A 13,164-nucleotide genomic window follows, 5' to 3' on the forward strand; every position below is an offset into this window, starting at 1 on the left:
TAATTAAATGGTGTGGAAATTTTGAAAGCAGGTAAAACTTTTGGTAAAACAGTAAACTTCGAAAGAAAAATAAACAAAAAACTTTTTGATAACACAAACCCGAATATTTTGGCTTTACATCCAAAAGACTGTATCAAGGAAAAAAAACAGAAAACATAAGAAGCAAACACTAACTTAAACAAATTAACGCATACATAAAAAGATGGGAAACACGCAAACGCTGTCCGAAGCGTAACAAAATGAAAATAAACAATTATAGTAGTTGTTTGTATAGATTATCTTTTTATTTATGTGTTATTTTTAAATTAGATTTTTCTTCTTATTCCCCCTTTTTTCTTGCTGATAAGCACTTTCGGATGCAAAGGCAAATATTCGAAATTTTATTTTTACTCGTATAAAAAGCTTCTTTTTTCAAAGCTCACTGCCTTATCAAAAGTTGAACCTGTTTTCAGTATTTTCATTTTATTTTATTTTTAGTTGAAAAGAAAGTGTGACCTAAGAAATTATTAAAGGGGACTAGCTAAATGTGGATCTAGAGGTAAAAGAGTTAGCTTTGTGCAGGGACTGGGCTAGGATGTGCAGCAATCAAGGCTGGAAGCTGGGATTTTTGTGGGGGGGAGAGATTTTACCAGAAACCATGGATACTTTATGAAAAACAGTGATTTTTAATTCAATTAATATCTTCTTTTTGGCTCTTGATGGGAAGGAGTGGAGTAGTGCAACAACGAATATTTGTTCTCAATTTTCTTCCATCTATATTTAAATAGGTTCTAAGACCACATTGGCTATACATGACGTTCGAAGAAAAATGAAGAAAAAATGTATATTAAAATAATTAAGATACCAAAACGAGGTTGATTTTTCGCCAGGGGTTTTTATAATGGCTGGAAATCAGCCTCAATTTGTTTTTTTATAGTTTTTTCTGTGTTCCTCGTTGTTTTTCAAGCGTCCATCAGACTTATTTACTTGCGCTTTCCTAGTGATACGGTTTCAGTTAATAATAATTTGGTTTTAATAAGAAAGAATGAGGGATGAATTAACATCCCTGATTTTAGATACCTTTAAATTTCCTGGATATTTAAATTAGCAAGCGGCTGCAATGATACAAGAAGACCTGACCCGGGTATCGAAGAACCGACTTTGTTTTTACCAGATCGGCTCACTGCTCCATTCTGCTTTTTTCTCTTCTGCTGTTCACTAGCTATGTTTTTTATTTTTTCTTGTTTTGCGAATTTATTAATTTCAATGATAATGCTTGTCTGTCCAATCAACACAGTCCCAATTCATAAAAATGTAAAACAAAAATTATCGAAACTACAGTAATAGGAGGGGATAAATTATTGGTATTCCCTTTATGTCCCTCCCCTTGTGGGTACCTAAAAATGTCCTGTGCTTCAAAAGCGTTTAGACACTCATATTCCTTGGTTTTTATTAATTTTGCATTTATTACCAAGATAAGGAACATTGTCGCCTCCCCTTTTTCCTCATTTGGAAGTAGGATGAGAGGATGAGACAATAATAAAATTATCTTTTCCCTCGGGAATTTGTGCAATTTTAGGGCAAAATCCCTTGTCATTTATTTTCTTCGACTACTTTATATTTTTTTAACAATACCTTCGGTATTTCATTCTCCTTTTATTGTTGAGCTCGATCTTATTCTGTCGTCTTCAATATCTGCTTCTTTTCTTCATTTTTGTTCAATTCTTTCAAGTCCATTGTCCCTTCTCTTGACATTTGAACTTTCTGGATGTTTACATGCTCAAATATACTTTTTTTGATAAAGTTCTGCTTCCAGTAAGAATACTGCTTGCATTGTAATTAGTTCTTATTGAATAAAAAGCATTGGATGAATAATTCATATGTACAGAGCTATCAGGTGGTGTTATCAGCAAGAATGCTGCTTACATTGCTATCAGTTCTGATTGAATATAGTTTTCTTTAAAGTTTTAAAATAAATATTATTTACAGCGCTGCCAGGTGCTGCTATCAATAACAATAGTGCTTGTAGTGTTATCAGTTTATTGAATGTAATAGTTATCTGTTATTTGTGAAGTTTCGAATAAAAAACATTATATACAGTGCTGCCAAGAGCCGCTATCACTATGAATATTACTTGCATTGTTATCAATTCTTATTGAATAATTGAATATAAGTTTTTGCAAGTTCTAAATGAATAACTGTTAAAACAAATACATTTAAAAAATTTTATGCACAGTGCTGTCAAGTGGTGATAGTTTTTTTCCCTCAAAAATAGTCCTTCTGACACTACGACCTATAAACCACAATATGAGTAAAGATCAGCTTTATTCAGTTGTTTCTTGCATTTGAGGATAATCACGACACATTTTAGACTAATTAAATGAAGCCCGTTTAGCTTTTCACACGTTTATAATGGAGTTTACAAAATATTTTTCTTTTATTTTCACTTTTGTTTTATGAGACTTTCTAGTTGACTAAATTACTTTTTGCTCTCACTTTTAAATTTATTAAATCTCATTTTATGATAAAATAGACGTGTCAAGTTTTGTAATCTCTCAGTGCTTTTACCAACATCTGAAGCAAATGTGATAAAGTTAACGCCGAGAAATGTTGACAATTTAATGAAATTTTATATTAATATAAATATATCAGACTGAAAGCTTTTGTTCTCTGAAAACCAGCTTTGAAATTAAAAACAATAACATAATAAGCTGTAACAAAAATATTGTTTCATCCCACTTTCTGGTGCTAAGCTAAGATGCTAGGCAACTTTTTGCGAATGAAGGATAACAGATGTTTTCTGTTTCTTTTGAATAAATTGATTGATTGATTGCCAAAGATTGTGCTTTTCGCCATCTATCTGGGTCCAAACGAATAGTGGTTTTTAAATAACTGCTTAGGCACGCTTCCTTTCCATTTGTAATTAAATCGAAATGAAAACATAGAAAAATGGGTGTAATTGTTCATTTAGACAGTGGAAAAAAAACTTTTTTGCACTAATAATAATTAAAGTCCAATTATTTCAGCTTCGCGTCCAGAAGCCTTTATCGATAGAAAATAGTAAAAAACAAATCAATATCGAGAAAAAAAAAAAAAAATAAACCTAAAATGCTTAGCTTAAACAAAACGTTTAAAGGAAAGTGAAAGAAAATATTGACGCTATACAAAAGAAAAATGGAAAAAGACAAACTCACGGGTCAATAAAGTCCAGCAGGATAATTCATTTTTTTTGGCGACACAGTGTTGCAAAGGCAACGTGTATTGGGCTACAAAAAGATCGATTTATCCCGGTGGATTTTATTTACATGTTCCAATATTATCCAGACATATATTGTCCAACTTTGTACAACGTTGTTGTCTTGTGCATTGTGCTCTAAAAAACTGAATTAGGACTTTATTTGGATGTGAGTTTGCCTTTTTGTTTTCAATTAGTGTTTTCGTTTTCTTTCTCTTTTTTCTCACTTTTCTTCATGTGTTTTGTTTAAGCTAAGCATTTTCAGTTGTTTCTTTTTGTCGATAAATGCTTCCGTACACCGAAGCCGAAATATTCGGACTTTTGGTATTATTGGTGCAATTTTTTTTCATTGTCTATTGGAAAATTAGACCCGTTTTATGTATATTTTCATTTCTTTTTAGTTGTAGCTGGTCGTTCCTGAATTTGGTGAAAAGAGTTCATACGGAAGGAATTAAAGGAAGATGGAACTTCATTAAAGGGGGCAATTAGTTAGACTTTGAATAGATATTAGATTGGGGTCTAGGACGAGTGTACACAGCTGTGTTGGCCTCAGTTGGTTTGGGGTTGCAGTGAGTTTTTATTAGTAGCAGTAGAAATTTATCCGAGTTAGGAATATTGAATTTCAAGTCTTCACCCATATAAAGGGCGCACGTAGAATAAGCTGTTTGGGAGTTGGTGTGTTTTTTAAGGGAATGATGAGGGCTAGAAAACTGTTGGAAACAGCGATTGATATGAAAATTATGGTAGGAAAATATCAAGGAGGGATCTGGTTCAATAAGCATCCCTGGGTTTTCAAACATGGAAGCTTTACTGCTCTATATAGGAAGAATGCTTTGGTGGAAAGAAAACTTGAAGGGAAAAGTTCAACGTGTAGTGCCAAAATATGGATCAAAACAAGCACAGATAAAATTTTAGAGATGGGTTTAACATGGCATACTGACTGTAGCGTAAATAGTGTAAAGACAGAAGCATATGTAATATTTTAAATTAGCTTTAATAAGGAGTAGTGTGAAGTTCAAGGAAAATTATGGGAAAACTTTAAAATTATTGGGAAATCAGGAACCAGCTGGGAGGGCTAGTATTTTTACCTGGAAATCTTTGTCTGTTCAATAACTCTGGGACGGATCAATAAATAGTTCAGTTTGTTTTGGTTTGCTCCCGGCATTTATTCTTTGATCTGTTTGTAATTATGGTTTAACTTATGTCTAAAGTTGTTTTATTTTAGGCAGAGAGGTTTTTCTGTGCCTTTAGATGATGCTAGTGAAGAAGAGGTTGAATCTACTAATAACTTCGGCCATAGTATACATGGCGCAAAAAATGATTTTGTTGTTAAGGAAGTAGAACCCCAGCCTGAACCTAACAATTCCGAACACGACCATCATGATCACCATCAAGATCATAATGAAAAGCCCCTGACGCATCTTGGAGAAAACGCTGAACCAGAGCCTGAGCCAGTTCCAGAACCACAACCTGAGCCAAATTTAGAACCCAAAGGAAATTCGAATCCAGAATTAGGTGGTGACAATGTTGATGAAGGTATAACATTAAATTATTGATTTTAAACTACCTATCAACTGATAGTCATGGCCAGCAAGAGAATGTCTGGGTTCCGATGTATCTAGGGAGTCCGTACCCCCTATATAGCCATTTCACACTTATGCTTTGAATACATATGTTTGTTTTTACACAGTTGCTTTAAGACTAGTTGCCAAAAAAAAAAAAAATAAAAAAGACAAGAAAAAAGTGCTGCAGCATTAAAATACCACTGAATGAGAGTCAAGTACTATTCTTTTTTTAAGTGTACGTTGTACGTGTTCTCTTTTAAGCCAAAACCTAAGCCAGATCAGAAGTATGAAGTAAATTTGGAGCCACAATTACCTGACAATAATGTTGATGAAAGTATGACACTAAACTGCTGAATTTAAACTATGGTTCAACTAACAACTAGGGTTGAAGAGAGAATGTCCAGGCGTCGATGAATCTGAGGAATCTGAACCCCATTTTACGTTTAGGCTTGAAATATATCTTCGAATATATCCTTGTTTTATACAGCCGCCTTGCAGATCTATGGCACAAGAAAAAGAAGATAAAAAAATGCGCAGTATAAAAAAAAACTTGTTAATTTTTAAATACGACCGCCCATGATTGTCAAACTGGGGAAGGCGTCGTAACATCTAACCTTCAGGAGCACTAACGTCAGGACATTGACAAAATCCGTCATAATATCGACAAAAAAACCGTCAGAACCACTAACCGTCACAACATCGACAGTCATAACATCGAAACGTCAGTTCATCGAAAGTCACAATCGCTACCCGTCAGAACGTCGACAGTCATAACATGTAAAAAAAAATTCATAACGAAAATCCGTAAGAACCAGTAGCCGTCAGAACGTCGACAGTCATAACATCGACACGTCATAACATCTAAAATTTTAAAGCTTTAGTTTTTTGGGGTTTAGGGGAAAACTTACCTAGTTTAGGTTACGTATTTAATATATGCTATGCTTTACCCCCACCCCCTGATGTGAAAATATATAGCCTCAATTTGTTTCTAAACTGTTATAAATTACATTTATTACTATTATATAAACTTATAAATTTTTTTCATAACGAAAAACCTTCAGACCCACTAACCGTCAGAATGTCGGCATTCACAACATAGACACATCATAACATCTAAAAAAAAATTTAGATGTTATGACGTGTCGAAGTTATGACTGTCGACGTTCTGACGTGTAGTGGTTGTGACTGTCGATGAACTGACGTGTCGATGTTATGACTGTCGACGTTCTGAAGGTTAGCGGTTCTGACGGATTTTTCTTGTCGACGAAATGATGTTTAGTGCTTGTGACGGTTGTTCGAAATGGTAGCACTCCGTCAAACTGTATGTGCAAAATTTGGTTACATACCCCAAATGTGGGAGTGGAAAACGAGCTTTAAAAGTGTGATTACAGAAACTATATGAGAAAAAAAAATAATATAAAAAATCAACAATCATGAACATGGTATTAGGCCAATAAAAGCAAAATCAGTATTAAAAGAACCAATTAAAAAGACATAGAACAGAAAAGAACAGAAAAACGAGGACTAGTGACCGATGAATTAACAGACGAAAAACTAAAACAAGAGAAAACACGGAGTTGCTTATCTTTATTTATCTTTGTTTTTCTCTTTTGTAAATTAATAATTTGAACACTGGAAAACGAAAAGAAAAATCAGTGTTTAGTCTAATAACTTGCTACTATTCGCTATGGGGGTGTCAATTAGAAGAGTTAGGGTTGTATTACCCCCCCCCCTCCCGTCCTCATTGGTTTTGCAAAATACCTTTTTTCCCATTTTCATTGAAAAACGAAAAGATTCCCCCCCCCCTGGATGTTGGAAAATACCTTATTTAATATCTTTATTTTTTTTTAAATCTTTTTTCCCTCCTCCTCCAATTAGTCGTGAATATGCACTCTGTTCCATTGGTATTCCATCGTTCGTATTTTAGAATATTTTTTATCCTTTTTCCTATTCGTCTTGATTGGTTTATTCGATCTCAATAATTATGTAAAAGCAAGAATAGTTAACAGTGAAACAACAAAATATGTTTTTAATGATATTTTATATTGTAAGAATCTATATTTTCATTTACAATCCAGGTTGTTAGTGTTTTATATCCAGACAGAAAAATCGAAATTCCGTAATGTTTTTGTCATGGGTATGGAAGATGATCGAATAAGATAAGATAAGATAAGATAAGTTTTATTCTTCATTAAATACACATATAATATTACATGTTATTAATCCCTCAAAGGCTCATTGGCCTGTACAAAGAATAAAAATATGATGATGTCCACAGATGAATTTTGTCGAAGCAAAGGGAAACATTTTTTCACACATCAATTTCACACTCTAGTTGCCAATTTAAAAGCTTATTTTAAGTTTGTGTTGTCATTTTATAATTAATGTTTTTTTTTCTGACAAGAAGTTGAAGCTTGTTTTGTTTTTCTACTTTTCTTTTACTTGATGTGTAAACACCCGATTAACATGCAACGCTTGTATAGTATGTGACCAAGCGTAAAGTCATGAGATGAGTATCGAAATTAGGAAATTTGGAGTTGGATTTTCCTTATATCAGATTTAATAATGAAAGCTTTTTGAAAATATTGCCCAAGAAGATTTTTAAGGTCAATCATCACAATTTTTTATCCAATGCCATTCTTCCTATACCAACAAATCGCGAAAAAAGGGGTAATCTGGGTGATTTTGTTGCCTTGAAAGCTAAAACACTCAATTCCGGTCATTCTGTCTTCCCGCCCTAGCCGATTGGTTAGCTCACGAGACTTGAAATCTTGAGAACAGGGGGCCGAGGTCTGGTGTCGCTGGGTATTTGGTTTTGAACGGGGGTCAATGATGTCACTCTATAAGCTCGGTCAGAGTTGACCCAGCTCTATTTGGGTACCTGGAGAAATTTTGGGAAAAGACACCGGAAGCGTCGGATGACCCCCCCCCCCCCCAACCACGGATTACACTTCCAGCCGAAGGTAGTGAATCAGGATATCTGTGCCTGCGTAACGCAGACCATTGGTCAGCATGCGATTTTTTTCACTTTTTTTTCATCTAATGACAATATCAAACAGTTCGTAGTAACGAACTGTAAGTTAGGAGGGAGGATCTTTCCACAAAGGAATTTTTCATGGGGGAAGGGAATTTTCCACGAAAGGGGGCACCACCGGGTTTCCCAGGATTATTTAAAAAACGATCAGAAATTAAATCATAAAAACAAGTTTTTCAACTGAAAGTAAGGAGCAACATTAAAACTTAAAACGAAAAGAAATTATTACGTATATGACGGGTTTCACCCCTCGTCCATACATCGATTTTTATGCTAAAGTTTTTTTAGTAATTTTAAAAAAGCAATTCATTCTAACTAAACAGCCTATGTGATTCAGGGGTCAATCTTAAAGAATTTCGACAAAATTCGAACTTTAGCGCAAAGAGCAAGGTATTGACGAGTGGGCAAACCCCATCATATACGTAATTGTTTCTGTTCATTTTAAGTTTTAATGTTGCTCCTTTCTTTCAGTTGAAAAAACTTGTTTTTTTTTATTTAATAACATACAAGTGACTAGGTCTATGCAGGGTGCCCGCACCTGTGTATGTGGAATATCCCAAGTCAAATAAGGGGACTCTAAATTTTGTTGGGGAGAGGGGTAATTTTTTTCGACTCCGATCTACCTAAACGTTCTCGTATTATAAGCCTAGTATGGATTTAGGATCTAATTGCGGTTTATTCATCAGCTTAATCAAAAGGCATTATGTGTTTCCGGGTTATCAAGATGGCGTATCTGCAATATCTTTGGAACAGTTTGAGGGATGAAGTTGAAATTTATAGGAAGTATCGGAGGGGTTCAATTAGACTTCAAATTGTGAGTTGGAGGGAGGGGCCAAGGGGAGGTTGTTGAACTTTTTTTTCTCCAATCTGCCTAAAAGTTTCGACACTATGCCCTTATGGAACTAAATATATTTACGGTTCACTAGAATCTATTCTTTTGAAACAATTTTGGCGGCTGCTGAAGCAAAATTCAACTGCCGCCAAAACACAGTTTAAAAGAAATTCGAAAATAGCTTTTTAGAGTTCTAATCCAAATGTAATCAGACTATGTGTACACTCTGTATATACGATACATTGATATTATAATGATGATGGTATTATAAATGACCAGATGGTTACTCAATTTATTGAATTATTTAGTTGATTGGACACCACGTGGCCCTCTTCACCCAATGGACTGTACTGATATAGTCATTGGCATGGCAAGAGGATCTTTGAGCCGAATCAATGACTTCTATACACGAGACAGGTAAGCAAATCTAATATTTAAGTGGAAAGGTGTACATCCCCCTAGGCATCATTATCCAACAAAATGAACTCCCGCACATACCTTTTCCCCCACAATCCCACTTTAATTTGAAATATAAAGATTTTGTGGCTTTGGTTCATGGTTTGAGCCCCCCCCCCCTCCGGCAGCAATGTGAGAAAATACATTCGCACATCTCTTTTTGGAGGTGTGCAGACCTCCTTTTACTCATCACAACAAGGGAAGCAAATAGGCACCATTTGCTGTAGAAAAAACATGCAATCCAGTTTATAAAAGAAATTGACAGCCCATTGTTTCTTGAGAAAGTCAAGATTCTGTCTTTCTCAGCTACAAAGGGGATGTGTTATTGTACTCTTTAAGCAAAGAAATTCTGGTGAATCCTCCTTCCAGTTGTATCATTTTGCCAGAAAAAAAGGCCATTTGAACTCCATTGTTAAAAAAAAAAAAAAATGTGACTGCACCAAGTGCTGATGCGTTCAAGAAGTCAGTTGATCCAGAGGGGGTGCCACCATTTCATCTAACCGTCGCAAGCACTAAACGTCATTTCGTCGACAAGGAAAATCCGTCAGAACATCGACACGTCAGAAAATTGTCAGTCATAACATCGACACGTCAAGACGTGGACAGTCACAATCACTAACCTTCAGGACGTCGACAGTCACAATCGCTACCCGTCAAAACGTCGGCATTCATAACATCGACACGTCAGTTCACCGACAGTGACAATCGCTACCCGTCAGAAATTCGACAGAAAGATCGACACGTCATAACATCTAAATTTTTTTTAGATGTTATGGCGTGTCGATGTTATGACTGTCGACGTTCTGACTGTTAGTGGTTCTGACGGATTTTCGCTATGTAAAAAAATTTATAAGTTTATATAATAGTAACAAGTATATAATAGTTTAGAAACAAATTTCGGCTATATATTTGTACACCAGGGTAAAGCATAGCAAATATTAAATACGTAACCTAACCTAACCTAGGTACCTTTCCCCCTAAACCCTAAAAACTAAAGTTTTAAAATTCCAGATGATATGAAAAATTTTTAGATGTTTATGACGTATCGATGTTATGACCGTCGACGTTCTGACGGGTAGCGATTTTGACTGTCGATGTTACGACTGTTGATGTCCTGACGTGTCGATGTTTTGACGGATTTTTTGTTGATGTTATGACGGATTGTGTCGATGTTCTGACGGTAGTAGTCCTCACGTGTCCACGTCCTGTTGCCTTCCCGATCCAGAGTGGTAAACTGTCTGGGATGCTCCTGATATTCTCGCTGATCCAGCATCTACAGTTTATATTAATTGCTAAACATTGTGATTTAAGGCACTGGCAATAAAGTTTGTCTTTAAAACACTCTGTCTTTAAAATAAAACACTGGCTCTTACTTCTCATTAAGTTTGATAGAAATCCAACTATGTATTCTGGTATATGTGCTGATGACAAGAATTTAAGGATTCCATTCTCCTTTCTCTCTTTTTGCTGAAGTCAGTTTGCTTATGGACGCCCCAAAATACGTCTAGGACACTGGCCTTTACTTCCTGTCATAGTTGGTTGAGATGTAACAACGCTTTCTGGTAGATATAAAACTGGTTTCAGTCTGCTTCTGTTTCTGTTTTTATGGTCAAACATTTCAGAAAACCCCTCTCGCTTCCCCCCTCTGATGAGTTGCATCAAAGTTAAATTGTGTGAGCTTATTTCCGAGTCCAAGCATTATGTGTATAAGAAGATTCGGAAAATTTAATCACAATCGAAATTTCGTAAAAAATTGGGGTTTCCAGATCTACCTTCGGGACTAATAGATAGTACCGTGTTTTACATAAATCCAAAATTTACTGCATTTACTGTATTTTCAATACTACTTATTAACCTTGAAAACAGGTTGTGCATTTTTCAGAAAATTTTGTAAATTTTTTCGCGGACTTTGTTTCTCCGTTCAACTATTCCCATTCGGGAAATAGTTTCGAATTTCTATCTCCTACCTTTACTGAACTGTAGATCGCTGATCTCGGTTCAAAAACAAGAAAAAGAAGAAAAAACTGCGAGAGCAGTAATATAATATCATATAAAAAAGACCAGCCTCTATATTTTCAAAACAGCCCTAATATCATTACTTCAAGGAAGTTCAACCAGGATTACTTCAAGAAGTTCAACCAGGACTTCCTTGAAGTAATGATATTAGGCCTGTTTTGAAAATTTTAAAACTTTTTTCAGTTTTAGTGATTGAATTTCAATGTAAGTTTCTTTTATATTGTTTTTTATTTTCTTCGTTTGTTTTGCTGAGGACGGCCCTTGGATATAGGGTCGAAATATTCATTTAAAAGTTGCGTTCCACTGCCTTGTATAAAAAAATATCCCTGTTGTACTACTTATTGTTTATGATGGAAAGGCAGTGTGGTCTTCGTCGCTATTTATGATTTGAATTTTTGTCTCTCTTGAATTGTTCCTGAATTTTCACTTGAATTTTATGTAAATTGACATAACAAAGATCATAAACCCGAAGTTGGTTTGAGCAATTGGTTGATGGAGTCTAGTGAAAAGAATGAAAAATGTAGTAACAATCTAGTCTTGGTTCGGTTAAGAAAGAGGGGAAAATGATGCCATAAAAACTGCAAAATGTAGTTTCTGAAGTTATGAGACATCTTTGAAAATTAGATCGTTCACTGCAATTTGTGGTCTGTAGCAGATAAGTTAAAAAAAAGAATCCATGGGAAAGGCTTTATTTTAAGTCTGATTTGAAAAGTGGAATGTTTTATATTTAGAATATGAAGAGTTATTTGGTGTTCTGCACTTGCAGGGTCGTATCCAGGATTTTTGTTGGGGGGGGGGGGGGGGTAAAAAGAATTTTTTTGGGGGGACGGGGGTAAAAATTATTTTTAAAACGCATACACAAATTTTTAGGTAACACACTTTTCGTGCCATCCAAACTCGATGCATTTGTTGCAAGCTTTTTTCTTATGCACAATTTAAAAATAAATAAGCAAATCAAAATATGGGCTCTAAACTGTTATGCATCGACATTGGAATATTTTCCTTTTAGTCACAAGTGGTTTTTATTTGAAATTTACTTTTTCAAGTTTTACAATTCTTACAATCATTGATAGAAGCTCTACAAATAAAAAACGAAAAAGTCATAAATTCTTCCCAATTAGCTTCATTTTAACCGTTTGTAATTTTGTCATTGTGATAAATTAGTTTAATGATGTGCTATGTAATTGTGGGCATTGTGCTCATCCTGACGGAAAACCAAAAAATTGCTTTGAAAACGAAGTAAGAACTAATTATAACTGAATAGCTGAAAGTAATGAACCAGTTATGTCCCTTCAATTATTTTAAATACACCGCTCTTTCAGTTGCAGCTCGCGCTTCCTCTAAGTGAAGCACTTTCTAATTGAAAATGCTTATGCAGAGAGAATTTAGTTTACAAGCTAAAAATTTGAATAACCTCAGAATATTGCTCCCAGGGCCAGCTTTTTGTTATACAGAATATTTACTTTCTTATTCAAAATGGTTATGCTGAAAGAATATAACTTGCAAGATAAAAATTCGAATAACCTCAGAGTGTTACTCCCAGGACAGATTTATTGTTATACAGAATTACTTTCTAATTGAAAATGGTTATGGAATTGTAAAAAAAGCCAAAACAGATAGTCCGAGTGAGTGAGGGGCAGATCTGGCATAAGCCGTTTTTAGGATTGTATAGAAATGATGTCATTTCATTTGTTGATAGATATGTCTATTTATCATCCGTTTATACGCCATTCCTAAGGCAGAACTAAGGTAGATAGTCATAGAACCAAGGGATGAAAGATTGTATTGTCCTATTTTATTATTATACTGTCCTATTTTTGGCATTTTCCCATCCCTGTTGAAACTGGTGTATAAATTTGTCAACGAAATTCAACATAATTTTTATCTTAACCAAAACCCCCAACTTGCAATCCAGCTAGAGCAATTGTTTATTGTAAATTGTAGCAATTGTAAATTACCAAAAACGTAAGAATATGTTTTTTTTAATTATGGTGTTGTCGCAGTATTAAGCAATTACCAAATACATTAGAGTTAGTTCCCAGGAAGG

General features: G+C 34.8%; 1 protein-coding gene across 2 annotated transcripts in view; it reads left to right on the forward strand.

Moving 5' to 3' along the window:
• nahoda (DOMON-like domain-containing protein nahoda) overlaps positions 1 to 13,164 on the forward strand; it is a 182,713-nt gene that overhangs the window by 134,245 nt on the left and 35,304 nt on the right. For both annotated transcript variants that reach the window (XM_089097006.1, XM_089097007.1), the window contains exons 8-9: positions 4,440 to 4,750; positions 8,954 to 9,062. In XM_089097006.1, the coding sequence (XP_088953132.1) occupies positions 4,440 to 4,750; positions 8,954 to 9,062 (420 nt within the window). The remainder of the gene's footprint in view (positions 1 to 4,439; positions 4,751 to 8,953; positions 9,063 to 13,164) is intronic.

This window comes from Artemia sp. Qi Xiang Cuo, chromosome 11 (assembly GCF_049724085.1).
Source record: "Artemia sp. Qi Xiang Cuo chromosome 11, ASM4972408v1, whole genome shotgun sequence".
NCBI lineage: Eukaryota > Metazoa > Arthropoda > Branchiopoda > Anostraca > Artemiidae > Artemia > Artemia sp. Qi Xiang Cuo.